Source organism: Hyla sarda, chromosome 2 (assembly GCF_029499605.1).
Source record: "Hyla sarda isolate aHylSar1 chromosome 2, aHylSar1.hap1, whole genome shotgun sequence".
NCBI classification, from domain to species: domain Eukaryota; kingdom Metazoa; phylum Chordata; class Amphibia; order Anura; family Hylidae; genus Hyla; species Hyla sarda.
In genome coordinates, this window is record NC_079190.1 from 309,952,480 (window position 1) to 309,972,499 (window position 20,020).

Sequence of the window (20,020 nt, forward strand, 5' to 3'; positions counted from 1 at the left end):
CCGATTACCCACTACCTTACCACTACAGCACTCAGTTGCAGCTGCGGTCTCTCAGCAGTACAAACTGCTTGCAGCCTCTTCTCCTTCAGTTTTAGATCCTTGTCTTGAGAAGTGGGCTACACAGCCTAGCAGCGTTCTTTCCGACAGTTGTTTTGGTACATCAACAACTCTCTGCATTCACTGAAAAGTTCATCATTCTTTACACCAACTGTTAAGAATCACTCCTTCTTTTAACAGTTACACACAGTGGTAGCCTCGCCTAAACTGCATAAAACTGCTATCTATTAAAAGTGTACCTGTCATTAGCAAAAACTTTTTATATGATGTGTAACATATGTATATTTGTTATATACATTGATTAATAAAATGTGTATATTTGTGTCCCTGCAGCTATTAACTGTGTGCCTCTGTGAGGAAACCAAATTCAGGAAGTGTTGGCAGACACGCAGGGCTTTGTGCACTGATGGCAAGCAGGACTCTGTGCACTGAGTTCACGCATGGCTCTGTGCAGTGAGGCTCTGTGACATGCTCCCGGCTCATACAGCAGGATGACTGACAAGCCAGGAGCCTACACAGAGCCTTACTTGTCCCACCCACACTTCCTTTATTTGGTCTCCTTACATAGATACACAGGCAATAGCTTAAGGGAAAGCATTTTTTAACCAATCTATATTACAGATATATTAATATAGATATTGGTTTTATCTATCATATAAACATTTTTGCTAATTACAGGTGCATATTAAAGGAATGGGCACAATTAGGCAGCACTGTGTCATCATCATCCTTGCAGAAGAAATAACTTTTCCCAAGGCACACCATGCAGGTACAGGATCAACCTCCTAAAACACATATTTTTTTTTATAGTAAAACGAATATTGCTAATAGTAAAGCAAAACAGCATTAAATACCATAGGCAACATGAAATTCCAACAGGCAACCTCATTACAAACAATTATGTTCTACTCTGAAACACCCTGCCTATGGTTCATGTCCTTAAAGGGGTACTGCAGGCAGAATTAACTTCCACAGGATGTAAATAGCTGATTCCAGTGGGTCCTTCCTCTGGGGCCTCCCGCAATCTCCTGAACAGGACCCTTAGTCAGGAGCATGTGTTGTTTACCTCTAGACGGTAGGCGCTTTATTCATTTTAATGGAGCATGTGCCATGTAAAAAATCAGTGTGTGCAATGTTATAGCCCCCTATGGGGGCTATAACATTGCAAAAAGAAAGTAAAAAAAAAAAGTTAATACAGATCATTTAACCCCTCCCCTTATAAAAGTTTGAATGACCCCCTTTAAAAAAAAATGTGTAAAGAAAAATAAACATATGTGGTATTGCCGCGTGCGTAAATGTCCGAATTATAAAAACATCTTGTAAGTTAAACCGCACAATCAAAATTCCAAAATAGCATATCATGAAAACATTAACAAAAATAGATCAAAAAGTCAAAGCAATACAAAAATGGTACCGCTAAAAACTTCAGATAAGGCTGGGTTCACACTACGATTTGTAACTACGGTTCCTGTATACGGCTGGGAGGGGGGTGCGGGGCTTAATCGCGGCGCCCGCACTCCGCCGTATAGGGGAACCATATTTAATGCATGTCTATGAGCCGACCGGAGTGAACCGCAGCCTCTGGTCGGCTGCATTTTCGGCTGTATGCAGTTTCCCGACCGCAGGCAAAAACGTGGTCGACCGCGTTTTTGCCTACGGTCGGGAAACCGCATACGGCTGAAAAAGCAGCCGACCGGAGGCTGCGGTTCACTCCGGTCGGCTCATAGACATGCATTAAATACGGTTCCCCTATACGGCTGAGTGCGGGCGCCGCGATTAAGCCCCGCCCCCTCCTCCCAGCCGTATACGGGAACCGTAGTTACAAATCGTAGTGTGAACCCAGCCTAACATCGCAAAAAATGAGCCCTCATACCGCCCTGTACACAGAGAAATAATTATAAGGGTCAAGTCGATTTTTAAACTATTTTATCCAGAAGCACGACAAAATCAAACTTATATAAGTAGGGTATCATTTTAATCGTATGGACCAACAGAATAAAGAGAAGTTGTCATTTTTACTGAAAAAATGTAATTGCTTAGAAATCGAAGCCTCCAAAAGATACAAAATGGCGTTTTTTCTTCAATTTTGTTGCACAATGATTTTTTTTCCGTTTTGCTGTAGATTTTTGGTTAACATGACTGATGTCATTATAAAGTAGAATTGGAGGTTCAAAAAATAAGCCACATATGGATTTTTAGGTGCAAAATTGAAAGAATTATGATTTTTTTTTAAAGATGAGTAAAAAACGAAAGTGCAAAAATGGAAAAACTCCATGCCCTTAAGGGTTAAGGACCAGGCCAATTTTTTTTTCCTCCTTCCCTTCTAAAAATCATAACACTTAAAATTTTGCACCTACAGAACTTGTAATTACATCAATCATTTAATATCAAAACCTACCGCAAAACCCAAAAAATATATATTTGTGGGGTAAAATTGAAATAAAAAGAAACGCCGTTTTGTAAATTTTCGAGACTTCCGTTTCTACACAGTACAATTTTCGGTAAAAATTACACCTTATCTTTATTCTGTATTTCCATACGTTCACAAGGATACTTAATTTATGTAGGTTTTATTTTATTTTACTACTTAATAAATTTTGGAATAACGGGGAGTGAGTAAAATGTCACTTATAATAAATCATTTAAAAAAGTATAAACATGAGTGTGTGTAAAGTGAAGAGAGACTGATAATGTCTCTTCCAAAATTATAACTCAAAACAATAACTCCTGTTAAATGAGTATCATAGTGTGTCACGTACTACACAAATCCCACATAATCCGACGCGTTTCGGCCACTATATGTGGCCTCCTCGGGCTAGATGGGGTGTCAGATAATATTAGTATGTATCATATAGAGACATCTGTTCTTGTAGGTAAAAGGAACAACACACTGCAAATAGATATATAGACCAATGATACAGTATCCGTCCTTATTTGTATCTGTGACCTATAGGATCCCCAAGTCTTGGGGCACACAGTAACACAGAGTATATGCACCTATTTCCGGGTCTGGTCAGCCCTGCAAGTGAAATCACGTAAAAATTGCATCAGGCCAAGTCCAAAGTCCATGCTCATCCTGTAAGGCAGAACAACCACCATTACTCACAGTTTGGCAAATTCATTAACTCCTGTGCGACCCACTGTAGCGGGGAGCCATGCTGTCCCACCGGCTACTCAGCGCACATGAAGACATGCCGCTGCGGCGTGTGACTGCATATCCGCTGCCTGGGGCGATGCTGAGCAGGTGACTCGTCTCCCGGACAATGCCGCAAGCCGGGAGGCGTGTCAACCGCTCCGATAGCGGTAAACACAATAGAGGACAGTGAACTGTTCCAAATGGATCTGGATAGGTTGGAGGTTTGGGCTGGGAAATGGCAGATGAGGTTCAACACTGATAAATGTAAGGTAATGCACATGGGGAAGAAAAATCCGGGCTTGTATTATGTATTGTATGGAAGCACACTTGGGACGACTGATGTGGAAAAAGACTTGGGAGTCTTAGTTTACAGTAAATTTAGCTGTAGTGACCAGTGTCGGGCAGCTGCTGCCAAGGCAAATAAGATCCTGAGGTGCATCAATAGGGGCATAGATGCCCACGACAAGGAAATAATTCTACCACTGTACAAATCACTAGTCAGACCACACATAGAATACTGTGTACAGTACTGGGCACCAGTGTACAAGAAAGATATAGTGGAGCTGGAGAGGGTTCAAAGACGGCAACCAGGGTAATACGGGGAATGGGAGGACTACAGTACCCAGAAAGATTATCAATTAGGGTTATTTAGTTTAGAAAAAAGAAGGCTTAGGGGAGACCTAATAACTATGTATAAATATCAGGGGACAGTACAGAGATCTTTCCCATGATCTATTTATACCCAGGACTGTATCTATTACAAGGGGGCATCCTCTACGTTTAGAGGAAAGAAGGTTCCTACACCAGCACAGATGGGGGTTCTTTACTGTAAGAGCAGTGAGACTGTGGAATTCTCTCCCAGAAGAGGTGGTCATGGTGAACTCTGTAAAAGAATATAGAAGGGGTCTGGATGCATTTTTGGAGAATAATAACATTGCTGGTTATGTATACTAGATTTATAGGGACAGAACGTTGATCCAGGGATTTATTCTGACTGCCATATTTGGAGTCAGGAAGGAATTTTTACCTCTAGTATGAGGGTTTTTTGCCTTCCTCTGGATCAACTCAACTCAGTAAGGGACTTATTAGGGTTATAGGTTGAGCTTGATGGACTTTGGTCTTTTTCCAACCTTATGAACTATGTTACTATGATACAGGGAGGCGGAAACAACATTAACCCCTCCATCTCCAGTGCCGGACTAGTAAAGTGCTGCGCTTAAGAACTGACAGCTAGTTATATAGAATAGGCTTGCTGGCTCTGCATAGTCACACTTGTGTAGATGGCTGGTAGTAACTGTTAAGTGGAAGCTGCTGTATGCATGATAGCTAAGAGAGAGGATAAACGGGGAGGGGGAGAAGACTAACCATACCTCCTCCTATATAATTCCATATCCTCAACTCAACAAATCCATAATAATGTGTACTGAGTATACACCCCCCAAGTGATTATGGGCGAGTGTGGTAATGAAAGACAGAGTTGGACAGGCGAGAGATCCCTACTGGGGAAAGCCGCTAGGAATTATATATATGAGTAAAGTTACAGAATTAGATATAAGACAGTGACAGGGGATAGGGGTGTCACGATTCGGCAGGCTGGAGGTGGATCCTCTGTGCCAGAGAGGGATTGGCGTGGACCGTGTCAGTGGACCGGTTCTAAGTTGCTACTGGTATTCACCAGAGCCCGCCGCAAAGCGGGATGGTCTTGCAGCGGCGGTAGCAACCAGGTCGTATCCACTGGCAACGGCTCAACCTCTCTGACGGCTGAGATAAGCGCGGTACAAGGGAGTAGACAAGAGCAAGGGCAGACGTAGCAGAAGGTCGGGGCAGGCGGCTAGGTTCGTAGTCAATGGTGATAGCAGATGGTCAAGAACACAGTAGAGGTAACACAGAGTAGCTTTCTCAAGGCACAAGGCAACAAGATCCGGCAAGGGAGTGCAGGGGAAGTGAGGTATAAGTAGGGAGTGCACAGGTGGAAACTAATCAGGAAGATTGGGCCAGGCACCATCATTGGTGCACTGGCCCTTTAAATCTCAGAGAGCTGGCGCGCGCGCGCCCTAGAGAGCGGAGCCGCGCGCGCCAGAGCATGACAGCCGGGGACCGGGACAGGTAAGTGACTTGGGATGCGATTCGCGAGCGGGCGCGTCCCGCTATGCGAATCGCATCCCCGCCGGCAATGTCAGTGCAGCGCTCCCGGTCAGCGGGTCTGACCGGGGCGCTGCAGGGAGAAAAACACCGCGAGCGCTTCGGGGAGGAGCAGGGACCCGGAGCGCTCAGCGTAACAGTACCCCCCCCTTAGGTCTCCCCCTCTTTTTGTCGGGGTGTCGCTCCACCTGGGACGAGGACATTGGGAGCGATTGTAGAGTCTCCTTCTGGGGGACAGTGAAGTCCTGGGCAGACCGGTCAGAAGGAGTGGGAATGGGGAGGGGGGGCAGAGGGTGAGGCTTGGCACAGTCCTGATAGGCCTTGGGGAGATCAGGCACAGGAGGGGACACTGAGGCCCGACAGACGGGGCTGGGAGCAGACGTGAGGCATTTCTTGCGGCAAGCAGGACCCCAATTCTCGATCTCCCCAGTGGTCCAGTCAAGGGTGGGAGAATGGTGCTGGAGCCATGGCAGACCGAGAAGGACTTCAGATGTGCAGCCGGGCAAAACCAAAAATTCAATCTTTTCGAGATGTGGTCCAATGTTCATAAGCAGAGGCACTGTGCGATAACGCACAGTGCAGTTCAACTTGACTCCGTTGACTGAAGCAATGTAGAGCGGCTTGATGAGACGGGTTACCGGGATGCAGTACCTATCAAGCAAAGAGGCCAGAATAAAATTTCCAGAAGAACCAGAGTCCAAGACGGCCACGGCAGAGAAGGAGGAGTTGGCAGAAGGAGAAATCCGTACGGGCACAGAGAGACATGGAGAAGCAGACTCCGTACCCAGAGACGCCAGACCCACATGAGCAGGTTGCGTGCGTGCATTTTCCAGACGTGGAGGACGAATCGGGCAATCCACCAAGAAATGTTCGGTACTAGCGCAGTACAGACATAGATTTTTATCCCTACGGCGAGACTTCTCTTCAATAGTCAGGCGAGACCGATCTACTTGCATAGGCTCCTCGGCGGGAGGCACAGGGGTAGATTGCAAGGCATACCGAAAGAGAGGTGCCCAGGGATTAAGGTCTTTTTCCTGGCGGAGTTCCTGGTATCTTTCTGAAAAACGCATGTCAATGCGGGTGGCCAAATGGATAAGTTCATGCAGGTTTGCAGGAATCTCTCGTGCGGCCAGCACATCTTTGATGTTACTGGATAGGCCTTTTTAAAGGTCGCGCAGAGAGCCTCGTTGTTCCAAGATAATTCGGAAGCGAGAGTACGAAATCGGATGGCGTACTCGCCTACTGAAGAATTACCCTGGACCAGGTTCAGCAGGGCAGTCTCGGCAGAAGAAGCTCGGGCTGGTTCCTCGAAGACACTGCGAACCTCAGAGAAGAAGGAGTGTACAGAGGCGGTGACAGGGTCATCGCAGTCCCAGAGCGGTGTGACCCAAGACAAAGCCTTCCCAGAGAGGAGACTGACCACGAAAGCCACCTTCGACCGTTCTGTAGGAAATTGGTCCGACAACATCTCCAAATGAAGGGAACATTGCGACAGAAAACCACGGCAGAGTCTAGAGTCCCCATCAAATTTGTCCGGCAGGGACAAGCGGAGGTTAGGAGCGGCCACTCGCTGCGGAGAAGGTGCAGGAGCTGGTGGAGGAGATGGTAGCTGCTGTTGCAGATGCTGTAGCTGCGACTGAAGTTGCTGTACCATGGTGGACACTTCCGACAGCTGGTGACTTAGATGGGCGATCTGTCGGGATTGCTGGGCGACCACCGTGGTGAGGTCAGAGACAACTGGCAGGGGAACCTCAGCGGGATCCATGGCCGGATCTACTGTCACGATTCGGCAGGCTGGAGGTGGATCCTCTGTGCCAGAGAGGGATTGGCGTGGACCGTGTCAGTGGACCGGTTCTAAGTTGCTACTGGTATTCACCAGAGCCCGCCGCAAAGCGGGATGGTCTTGCAGCGGCGGTAGCAACCAGGTCGTATCCACTGGCAACGGCTCAACCTCTCTGACTGCTGAGATAAGCGCGGTACAAGGGAGTAGACAAGAGCAAGGTCAGACGTAGCAGAAGGTCGGGGCAGGCGGCTAGGTTCGTAGTCAATGGTGATAGCAGATGGTCAAGATCACAGTAGAGGTAACACAGAGTAGCTTTCTCAAGGCACAAGGCAACAAGATCCGGCAAGGGAGTGCAGGGGAAGTGAGGTATAAGTAGGGAGTGCACAGGTGGAAACTAATCAGGAAGATTGGGCCAGGCACCATCATTGGTGCACTGGCCCTTTAAATCTCAGAGAGCTGGCGCGCGCGCGCCCTAGAGAGCGGAGCCGCGCGCGCCAGAGCATGACAGCCGGGGACTGGCACAGGTAAGTGACTTGGGATGCGATTCGCGAGTGGGCGCGTCCCGCTATGCGAATCGCATCCCCGCCGGCAATGTCAGTGCAGCGCTCCCGGTCAGCGGGTCTGACCGGGGCGCTGCAGGGAGAAAAACGCCGCGAGCGCTTCGGGGAGGAGCAGGGACCCGGAGCGCTCAGCGTAACAAGGGGTCTCCTCCTACAGAAAATAATAAAGGGGTCCAGGAAAAAGCAGGGGCCTAGGGAACCTAACACTCGACCTAGTAAAGGGCTACTCTAGTGCCTAAACCTAGGCGGGGTGGCCGCCCTAAAAAAGGGCGGTCCCGCTCTGGAACCTAGTCTATAAGGCCCTACCAGTCCCTAGGCCTAAGATGGGGTGTCATATCTCATGTGTTGACTACAACCAACACTAACTGCCTTTCCTGCACTCCAAAGAAAATCCCCTATCACTATGTCTCAATGAAATTGGTTAAGCAAAGTATCTCATTGAGGCCATTGGGTGTGACCGTATCCAACGTGTAGGTCCATGGTGCCTCCCACTGTAACAATAGCTTATCTAAGTACCCACCTGGGAGAGATGGACGTATACTATCGATGACATAAAAGCACAGTTGTTTGGTATCGCCGTCATGAAACTGATTGATATGTCTAGACACCGCAGTTTCTCTCTTGTTTCTAACATCGCCGACATGTTCCAAAACACGTCTGCAAAGTTCACGTATTGTCTTGCCTACATATTTTAGGCGACATGAATTTTCGGCTACGTAGACAACTACCTTGGTGCTACAATTGATAAAGTTGTTTATCTTATAGATACGAATAGATCTTGGTAACAACACAAATTGTGTCTTTTTCATGAATGTGCATGCACGGCAGTGTCCACCTGCAAACGAGCCAACAACTGTGCTTTTGTTAAGCCACGTAGTGGCAGGGGGAATCGGTGAGAGATGGCTATGCGTAACCATATCCCCAATACTTTTGCCCTTCCGGTAGGTTATTTGGGGGTACTCTCCCACGAACGCTCGAAGATCCTTGTCCATTAGAAGAATATCCCAGTGTCGTTGCAAAACCTTCCAGACAGCTACTGACATATTATCGTATGTGCCAATGTTTCTATACAAATTAACCAAAAGATCACCAAGGAGGTGATCCACTAATCCCCTATATTTCCCATATATTAAAATACTATAATCTTTATTGAACACAAAAACTAATCCACATCATTGTTTAGTTGTTACTATAGTGATGTATCACATGATCGTTTACGTGCAGCGCCGCACGTAAACGATCATGTGATACATCACTATAGTAACAACTAAACAATGATGTGGATTGGTGAAAACAAAAACACAGTCATAGGTGGAGAGACAGATCCATCAGAAATAGTGCGTCGTGATTGGATATAATTACGTCCTGCCAATCAGAGATGAGTACTCCCCCAACAGTGACATCACAATAGGAGGTTATTTAAACCCCTGAATTGGCGTTCCTCGCTCAGTGCCCTAAAACCTCTTGACAAAGCCGTATAGTACGGCGAAACATGTCGAGGGGGGCCGCGAGTAGGTTTTAAATACAGTGCACACTCTTCCCTTATAGTGCGCATACTGCAGATGCGCACGGACAGATGGAGATACAGTGACACCAGAATGGCACTCTAACAACTAATACTATGGGAAGAGAAATACGCTGATACTTTTAACCCATTAGTTTTTTGGTGTTTTTGTGTTCAATAAAGATTATAGTATTTTAATATATGGGAAATATAGGGGATTAGTGGATCACCTCCTTGGTGATCTTTTGGTTAATTGGTTTAAAACAACCCTCCATATATTGGTCCCTAATTGGGTTATATAATGTTTCTATACATATTCGATTCCTCCATCCTAGGCTTGGGGGTGAGAAGTTGTTCTCTCGGGGAGTTAATAGCTACAGAATAGGCAGATTTAAGTATATAGTCAGGATAGCCCCTTTCCAGAAATCTCCCTCTGAGATGCCTCGCCTGTGCTCTAAACTCTGCCTCCTCTGAACAATTCCTCCTGAGGCGGAGATATTGCCCCTTAGGGATCCCCCTTTTCAGTGGGCCCGGGTGGTTACTTTCTCACCTCAGTAGGCTGTTCGTAGAGGTGGCTTTGCGAAACACAGATGTGTTAAGGCCACCATGTCCATTTTTTCAATAGTCACGTCTAAAATGGCCAATGACTGGTTGTCTGCAGTGAACGTGAGACCAATGTTGTTGATGAGCTTCATGAATCCCTTCAGTTGTTCAAGAGAACCTGTCCATAAGATGAAAACGTCGTCTATATAACGTACCCACAAAGGAACCATCTCAACTATGCAGATCCAGAAAACCTATTCTTTATTACTAGCTTCTTAAGTGCAGTACTTTAATAGTCTGGCCCTGGAAATGGAGGGGTTAATGTTGTTTGCTGGGTATCCGCCTCCCTGTATCGGAACGGTTGACACACCTCCCGGCTTGCGGCATTGTCCGGGAGACGCTTCACCTGCTCAGCACCGCCCCCCGCCCAAGGCAGCGGATATGAGGTCACACGCCGTGGCGGCTCTCCATGTGCGCTGAGTGGCCGGCAAGACAGCACGGCTCCCCGCTACAGCAGGATGCACAGGAGTTAATGAATTTGCCTAACTGTGAGTAATAATGGTCGTTTTGCCTTACAGGATGAGCATGGACTTTGGACTTGGCCTGATGGCATTTTTATGTAATTTCTCTTGCAGGGCTGACCAGAACCGGAAATAGGCGCATATACTCTGTGTTACTGTGTGTCCCAGGACTTGGGGATCCTATAGGTCACAGATACAAATAGGGACGGATACTGTATCATTGGTCTCTATGTCTATTTGCAGTGTGTTGTTCTTTTTACCTACAGGAACAAATGTCTCTATATGATACATACTAATATTATCTGACACCCCATCTAGTCCCTGAGGAGGCCACATATAGCGGCTGAAACATGTCAGATTGTGTGGGATGTTATCTGTGTAGTACGTGACACAATATGATACTCATTTAACAGTAGTTATTGTTTTGAGTTATAATTTTGGAAGGAACATTATCAGTCTCTTTTCACTTTACACGCACTTATATGTTTATACTTTTTATTAATGCTTTTTTTAAAGTGACGTCTTACTTGCTCCCCCCATTTTTCCATATTCTTGTGACTGGGAGTCTTGTATTTATATGTGGCAGGTAGAGACCCGTTATCTTTCTACAATTGCTCGCTACTTAAAAAAATGATAACTACATGCACCAAAATTAGTATGTTTAAAATTGTCATCTTCTGACCCCTATAACTTTTTTATATTATTTTTCTGAATACAGGGCTATATGAGGAGGGCTCTTTTTTGTGTCATGATCTGCAGTTTTATTGGTACCATTTTTATTTTGAGAGTAGTTTTTTTTATGGTATATGAAGTGATCAAAAATGGACAATCTTTTGATTGCATACACTATTCAATGATATGCCATAGCATAGAAATGATCAGTGTTACTGGAAGACAGATCGGACGGGGAAGAGATAGGTAAGGGCCCTCCCGCCATCCACTCAGCTGATCGGGACCTGGATGTCTCGGGGATGTACCAATCAGCTCCACTGAGCTAACGGCACCAGTAAATCCACATTTTAGCAATCATCTTTTATTACAGCGTCTAAAGGGTTAATGCCAGGCATCGGCTCGATCGGCAGTACCCGGCATTAACCATGGGTCCTGGCTGCCAATAGTAACCAGGACCCACCGGGTTTAAAGCGTTATCCGCTCATGAGAATGGTTTAAACCCTGATAATGGGACCAGGGTGTACAGGTACGTCCTCGGTCCTTAAGTACCAGGACGCACGGGTGTACCTGTACGCCCTTTGTCTTGGACGGGTTAAAGTCAATACTTAAGCCATCTACATACTTTATTAAGCTAGAATTAAAATAGCTGTTCAGAGACTATTGTTTTTATAAGTAAATGTGCTTAACCAAAAATAAAAGAACAAACAAACCAGTCCTAACCTTTCCCAATCCCCCTCTGCCATCCTGATGGTGCTTGGTTCCACTGCTCAGAACTTCCTGATAATAGTGCCTGCTCAGCCAATAATTGGCTGAGGCGAGGCAATGTTTCAGCCAATATTTGGCTGAGCAGTCACTTCTTTTGTGCAATTATGTAGAGGAGGACGGCACTAGGATATGGTGCGTCGTGCCGAGGATCATGTAAAGTCCAATGAAAGAAGCAGAGATCCCGGCACCAACGGCTTGAATGCAAATCAAAGATTTATTTGTAATATAGCATATTACACACATGTTGCAAAGGCGCGTTTCGCTATCACAGCCTTTCTCAATCACATCAGCGATTGAGAAAGGCTGTGATAAGCGAAACGCGTCTTTGCAACGTGTGTGTAATATGCTATATTACAAATAAATCTTTGATTTGCATTCAAGCCGTTGGTGCCAGGATCTCTGCTTCTTACACTTCTTTGTGCAATGACCAACACCAGGAAGTAGAACCATTGAAATGGCAGTGGCAAAGGATCAGGGAAGGTGAGTAGATGCTCTACCTGAACTCCCCATAGTGGTCCAATAGTTAAGTGGAAAAGTGTGTTACTTTGCAGACCTTCTGGGCGCTGGATACATGTGTGTTGGTTGTCACTAAGGAAGAATCCTTCGCGGCAGCGGCATTCATAGCTCCCCATCATGTTGACACATATCTGCTGGCAACCACCATTGCCCTCCATGCATTCATCCAAATCTACATGAAAGATAAACAATAATAGCTGCAAATGAAAACAAACTAAACATTTACAAAATATGTATATTATTACTATTATTTTTTTTACTTAAAGCTTTCCCTTCATTTCAGATGTCTTTTCATGATAAACTGCTTTGTGGAGCATTATTTCGGACTATTGCTTACATTTTACACTGCACTTTTAATCTCTGCAGGCTCCAACTCTAATTCTTAGTTGTCAATGAGCTGGTGTGAGAAACCTAGCCTGAAATCCTATGGATTTCAATTCTTATTTCAGATTCTGCAGAGATCATGTACCATCATTATTCTTATAGTCACAAAATGTCAGTGAAAGGTAACACTTATATATACACAATGCACTTAGAAAGTCTTCATGTTATTATGTTACAACCTAGTGTTAAAATTGTAAAAATTTTAGTTTTTCCCCCATGAATCTCCACACAATACTTCATAATGAGACTATGAAAACAGAATTCTGCACATTTATTAAAAACTAGAATGTTGCATTAGCATGAGTATACTTTACTCAGTGATTAGTTGAAGCATCTTTGGCAGTGATTACAGCCTCCAGTCTTCTTGGGGATGATGCCACAAGATTTGCAAACCTGGATTTTAGGAATTTCTGTCATTCTCCTCTGCAGATTCCCTCAAGCTTGCAAAGTTAGATGGGGACTTTCAATTAAAGCCATTTTTAGGTCCCTACAGAGATGTTCATAAGGTTCAAGTCAGGGCTAGTGATGAACTGCATAGGCCATATTCGAATTTGTGATATTTCGCAAATATATGGACAAATATTCATCCACTTCATACACTTTTTTTCCATGCGAAATTCGTAATGAAAGTGCACATGCGCGATTATATCTTTCAACTAACTACTTTCCTATTGGTTGCTAGGGATTTTGCTAACCTCTGACAACTGTATATGCATCCTTCTCATTGGCCCACAAGTTAAAAGAAGGGAGAGGGATCAGTGTCCTCTGCCAGTGCCGATATTGGCAAATTTTTGCATATACGAAATATTCGCGCTCCACACTGACTCACACAGCAAATAATATTGGAGCCTTCTTTTGGACCACAAGCTGGAAGCAGGGAGGGACGATCACTTTTTATTTACAAAGTACACACCATTGTGATGTGTACTGTGAAAAAAAAAAAGAAATATTCGTCATAACGAATATATATCGCTATATCCTAAATATTTGCGAAATTGTGAAGTACCAATATTTGCGGTAAAAATTTGCAATTCAAATATTCGTGCCCAACACTAGTGAGGGCTAAAGCTGGGCCATTCAAGGACATTAACAAAGTTGTCCCTAAGTCACTCCTGTGTTTTCTTCACAGTGTGCTTAGGGTCATTTTCTTGTTTGAAGGTAAACCCTCAGCCCATTCTGAGGTCCAGAGTACTCTGGATCAGGTTTTCATTAAAAATGTCTCTGAACTTTACGCAATTCAGCTTTTGCGTAAAGGGGTACTCCCGTGGAAAGTCTTAATTCTTCCAGTACATTTTAGGGGCTATATACTACAGAGGAAATTATTTTCCTTTTGGATTTCTCTGATGTCATGACCAGAGTGCTCTCTGCTGACCTCTGCTGTCCATTTTAGGAACTGTACAGAGCAAGAGAAAATCCCCATAGCAAACATATGCTGCTCTGGACAGTTCCTAAAATGGACAGCAGAGGTCAGCAGAGAGCACTGTGGTCTTGACATCAGAGAAATCCAAAAGGCTATAATTTCCTCTGTAGTATACAGCCCCTAAGTACTGGAAGGATTAAGATTTTTTTTCTATAGATGTAATTTATAAACCTTGACGTGGCGAGTGAGCTTGTACCTTTTGATCAAAATGTATACTAACAACCTGTTAGTTTTTGAATTTATGCTGAGAAGCAATTAGATCAAATTACAATATGTAGATGTGCGACCATGTCTGTTTCTTCTACCTGAATTCACATTGAGGGACATTTATCAATGTTTGCTTATGTATTCTTTTTTTTAGTAATTTTTTCCTTACTTTTTTTTTGCTTATGTGCGACGTATTTATCAACTGCTTTCAGCCTGTTGATAATTTTCTTTCACGTAAGCAATTTTTCCTTTTTTACTTTGGTAGTAGCTTTTTCTGCTCCATGTTTGAGCTGGAGTAAATTTAGTCAATTTTTAACGCTGTTGCGACTTTTTTTTGCGCAGTTGCGACTGTCGCAGTTAATAAATACCTGACTACCCGTAGTCCATTTTAAAATTATTACTACATAGTAAATTTTAGGAAAACTTGCTTTTCTCGCTTTCCAGTCAAAATGTCGCACGAAAAATCGTGTAGTCGCAGTTGCGACAATTTTGCGACAATTATAGTAAAGAAAACCTGACTAAACCCGTTGATAAATGTCCATAATTGTGTTTTCTATCCCCTCCCTTTTTTTTGTTTGTTTTACCATGTGTCTGCACTCTGCCCCACCCCCTCAGCCCAACCCTATATAAGTAGTAGTTAGCTACACAAGGGCCTTTTCTTTCCTAGCAGCCTCTCAGTCTGACTGGGAGTGCATGGTAAGTGAGCTTTTACACGCTGTTCACACTGGTGTGGTGCTGTGCGGCGTCCGTTGCTGCCATGGCGCCGTGTCTGTGGGGAGGTACGACCCATGGACTGGTTTGAGGGGCATTGGGGCCGCTCTACCAGTGGGTTGTTCCCCCTGTGGGCACTGGTGTCGCGGTGGTGGTGGTCGCCGCCCAGTGCTACGCCATTTTATGAAACAGACGTTAGGGACCCACTCTAATTAGGTGGCCTTGACGTGGAGAGTGGGCTTGTGGGCTGTACCTTTTGATCAAAATGTATACTAACAACCTGTTAGTTTTTGAATTTATGCTGAGAAGCAATTACATCAAATTACAATATGTAGATGTGCGACCATGTCTGTTTCTTCTACCTGAATTCTAATTTACAAATCTGTTTAACTTTCTGGCACCAGTTGATTTAAAAAAAAAAAGTTTTCCACGTGAGTACCCCTTTAACACTGACCATTCTCCTTGTCTGTTGCTGCCGTGTCTGTGGGGAGGTGCGACCCATGGACTGGTTTGAGTGGCATTGGGGACGCTCTGCCAGTGGGTCGTTCCCCCTGTGGGCACTGGTGTCGCGGCGGTGGTGGTCGCCGCCCAGTGCTACGCCATTTTATGCTAGGGATGTTAGGGACCCACTCTAATTAGGTGGCCTTGACGTGGCGAGTGGGCTTGTACCTTTTGATCAAAATGTATACTAACAACCGGTTAGTTTTTGAATTTATGCTGAGAAGCAATTAGATCAAATTACAATATGTAGATGTGCGATCATGTCTATTTCTTCTACCTGAATTCTAATTTACAAATCTGTTTAACTTTCTGGCACCAGTTGATTTAAAAAAAAAAAGTTTTCCACGTGAGTACCCCTTTAACACTGACCATTCTCCTTGTCCCAGCCACAGGAAAAAAAAAAAAAGCAGTGAAGCATGGTTATTAGAGATGAGCGAATCGAAGCCGACGAACCCGAATTCGTTACGAATTTCAGGAATATATTCGATTCTCAACTAACGCGACGCGTGAATCGCTTCATTAGACACCATTTTTACAGCATTCCAGGCACCAGGGCATCTAAAATGGCAGATCCACATGATAGTAAATGGGGCAAGGGACGCTTGGAAGGCAAGATGGGAAGGGAAGTAGGTGGTATGCCCCTAAATCACATGCAGGATGCAACCTATCAGCAGCCAATCACCCCTGTGATAATCGGCAGCCATATTGCGGCCAGCCACTTCATTCATTACACTGCAGAGAGAGGAACGGACAGCCTTTGTGTGTGTGCTACAGCAGAGAAAAGCGCATACCAGCAACATTTAACGTCCTCCTAGTCACATCAGCGTTCTCTTGAATTTTTACCTCCCAGTCACTTTCTTCAGTATAGTATTACAGAGAGGGGCACATAGCTGTGTGTTGTCTCATACATTTTATAACAAAAGGTTATGATGGTGTATGATCAATATTGAGATATATATATATATATATACCAAGTCCATTACAGGTAAGTGGTACTATCGTTCACCACCAATGCAAACTATATTCAACTGACCTGGATAGCATGCGGCGAGCATGTACAACTGCACAGGAAAATTTAGATGAATTACTCACGACAACCACGTTCGAGTCTTCTTGAAACTTTGCTTTTTATTCATCTGTTTTTTTTTTTTTGAATTATCACAATTTCTCATCAAGATGCATTGGGTACGATGGTTTACATCCCAAGTGGGCAAGATGACAAATGCCTCAGCTCCAGCCTGCCGCGCTACGTTACGGGGAACAATGCCTTAATCATGCGCACAGGTGAGGCGTCTGAGCTGGGTTAAAGGGGTACTCCATTGGAAATTTTTCTTTTTTTTTTTTTTAAATCAACTGGTGCCAGGAAGTTAAACAGATTTGTAAATTACTTCTATTAAAAAATCTTAATCCTTCCAGTACTTATTAGCAGCTAAATACTACAGAGGAAATTCTTTTCTTTTTGGAACACAGTGCTCTCTGCTGACATATCTGTTCATTTTAGGAACTGTCCAGAGCAGCATGTGTTTTCTATGGGGATTTTTTCCTACTCTGGACAGCTCTTAAAATGGACAGAGGTGTCAGCAGAGACCACTGTGGTCATGATGTCAGCAGAGAGCTCTGTGTTCCAAAAATAAAATAATTTCCTCTGTAGTATTCAGCATCTAATTAGTACTGGAAGGATTAAAAAATTTTTTTTTAATAAAAGTCATTTACAAATCTGATTAAGTTTCTGGCACCAGTTGATAAACTGTTCTAACATACCAGTGTATTTTTTTTTTAACTCTTTCAGCGCTTATTGCATTTAAATATAACTCATATATAATGCCAGGCATTTTTATATAACCTCAGCTACTTATAAGAATGCCTTTATAACTGCACATTTTGTTCACTCCTTTAAGTTAGATTGTCGCTAACTCCGTAATCCAATATGCTTTGCGCCTCAATAATGCTTTTTTAATTTCTTTATTTGATCTCCTTTCAACTTCTTCTATTATGTGCCATCTGAGATCTGTTGTAGTGTGTCCAAATTGTTTAAAGTGTCGTTCTACACTCGTTTCTCCATGTTGCGTTTCTTTCATTCCCTCTGGTTCCAAGTGTGAATACCGTCTTATTATAGATTTATGTTCACCAAGCCTAACTTTGATTTGTCTTGAAGTCTGGCCAACATAGGCTTTGCCGCATGGACATTTTAATAGGTATATCCTGTTGGAACTCAGGCAGGAAAAAAAACTTACTTTTTATTTTATTGCCTTTTGTAGGATGATAGATACAATCTCTTCTTCTTTTTTTTTTTTTTACTTTAATTTTTATTAAAGGTTTTCATAAAAGAGAACAAGAAAGTACAAAACAAAAGCATAGCCCGGGTCGCAGCCAAGAATAATTGTTACGCCGAGCGCTCCGGGTCCCCGCTCCTCCCCGAAGCGCTCGCAGCGTTCTCTCATTCGCAGCGCCCCGGTTAGACCTGCTGACCGGGTGCGCTGCGATATTACTCCCAGCCGGGATGCGATTCGCGATGCGGGACGCGCCCGCTCGCGATGCGCATCTCGGCTCCCGTACCTGACCCGTTCCCCGTCTGTGTTGTCCCGGCGCGCGCGGCCCCGCTCCTTAGGGCGCACGCGCGCCGGGTCTCTGCCATTTAAAGGGCCGCTGCGCCACTGATTGGCGCAGCAGGCCTAATCAGTATTCTCACCTGTGCACTCCCTACTTATACCTCACTTCCCCTGCACTCCCTCGCCGGATCTTGTTGCCATTGTGCCAGTGAAAGCGTTCCCTTGTGTGTTCCTAGCCTGTGTTCCAGACCTCCTGCCGTTGCCCCTGACTACGATCCTTGCTGCCTGCCCTGACCTTCTGCTACGTCCGACCTTGCTCTTGTCTACTCCCTTGTACCGCGCCTATCTTCAGCAGTCAGAGAGGTTGAGCCGTTGCTGGTGGATACGACCTGGTTGCTACCGCCGCTGCAAGACCATCCCGCTTTGCGGCGGAGTCTGGTGAATACCAGTAGCAACTTAGAACCGGTCCACCAGCATGGTCCACGCCAATCCCTCTCTGGCACAGAGGATCCACCTCCTGCCAGCCGAATCGTGACAGTAGATCCGGCCATGGATCCCGCTGAAGTCCCACTGCCAGTTGTCACCACGGTGGTCGCCCAGCAGTCGCAACAGATAGCGCAACAAGCTATCACCAGCTGTCTCAACTGACCGTGATGCTACAGCAGCTATTACCACAGCTCCAGCAACAATCTCCTCCGCCAGCTCCTGCACCTCCTCCGCAGCGAGTGGCCGCTTCCGGCTTACGATTATCCTTGCCGGATAAATGTGATGGGGACTCTAAGTTTTGCCGTGACTTTCTTTCGCAATGTTCCCTGCACTTGGAGATGATGTCGGACCAGTTTCCAACTAAAAGGTCTAAGGTGGCTTTCGTAGTCAGCCTTCTGTCTGGGAGAGCTCTGTCATGGGTCACACCGCTCTGGGACCGCAATGACCCTGTCACTGCCTCTGTACACTCCTTCTTCACAGAGATCCGAAGTGTCTTTGAGGAACCTGCCCGAGCCTCTTCTGCTGAGACTGCCCTGCTGAACCTGGTCCAGGGTAATTCTTCTGTTGGCGAGTACGCCATCCAATTCCGTACTCTTGCCTCCGAATTATCCTGGAATAATGAGGCCCTCTGCGCGACCTTTAAAAAAGGCCTATCCAGCAACATTAAAGATGTGCTGGCCGCACGAGAAATTCCTGCTAACCTGCATGAACTTATTCATCTTGCCACCCGCATTGACATGCGTTTTTCCGAAAGGCGTCAGGAGCTCCGCCAGGATATGGACTTTGTTTGCACGAGGCGGTTTCTCTCCCCGGCTCCTCTCTCCTCTGGTCCTCTGCAATCCGTTCCTGTGCCTCCCGCCATGGAGGCTATGCAAGTTGACCGGTCTCGCTTGACACCTCAAGAGAGGACACGACGCCGCATGGAGAACCTATGCCTGTACTGTGCCGGTACCGAACACTTCTTGAAAGATTGTCCTATCCGTCCTCCCCGCCTGGAAAGACGTATGCTGACTCCGCACAAAGATGAGACAGTCTACTAGATGTCTACTCTGCTTCTCCACGCCTTACTGTGCCTGTGCGGATATCTTCCTCTACCTTCTCCTTCTCTGCTACGGCCTTCTTGGATTCCGGATCTGCAGGAAATTTTATTTTGCCCTCTCTCATCAACAGGTTCAACATCCCGGTGACCAGTCTCGCCAGACCCCTCTACATCAATTCTGTTAACAATGAAAGATTGGACTGTACCGTGCGTTACCGCACGGAACCTCTCCTAATGTGCATCGGACCTCATCACGAAAAAATAGAATTTTTGGTCCTCTCCAACTGCACTTCTGAAATTCTTCTTGGATTACCATGGCTTCAACGCCATTCCCCAACCCTTGATTGGTCCACAGGAGAAATCAAGAACTGGGGTACTTCTTGTCACAAGGACTGTCTTAAATCGGTTCCCAGTACTCCTTGCCGTGACCCTGTGGTTCCCCCTGTATCCGGTCTTCCTAAGGCTTATATGGACTATTCTGACGTTTTTTGCAAAAAGCAAGCTGAGACTTTGCCTCCTCACAG

The 20,020-nt window shown here is 45.2% G+C and overlaps 1 protein-coding gene across 1 annotated transcript in view; it reads right to left on the minus strand.

The window, feature by feature from the left end:
- The window catches only part of SCUBE3 (signal peptide, CUB domain and EGF like domain containing 3), a 1,482,089-nt gene that overhangs the window by 948,425 nt on the left and 513,644 nt on the right, over positions 1–20,020 (minus strand). The window contains exon 7 of the mRNA XM_056557668.1: positions 12,237–12,371. Coding sequence (XP_056413643.1) covers positions 12,237–12,371 — 135 coding nt within the window. The remainder of the gene's footprint in view (positions 1–12,236; positions 12,372–20,020) is intronic.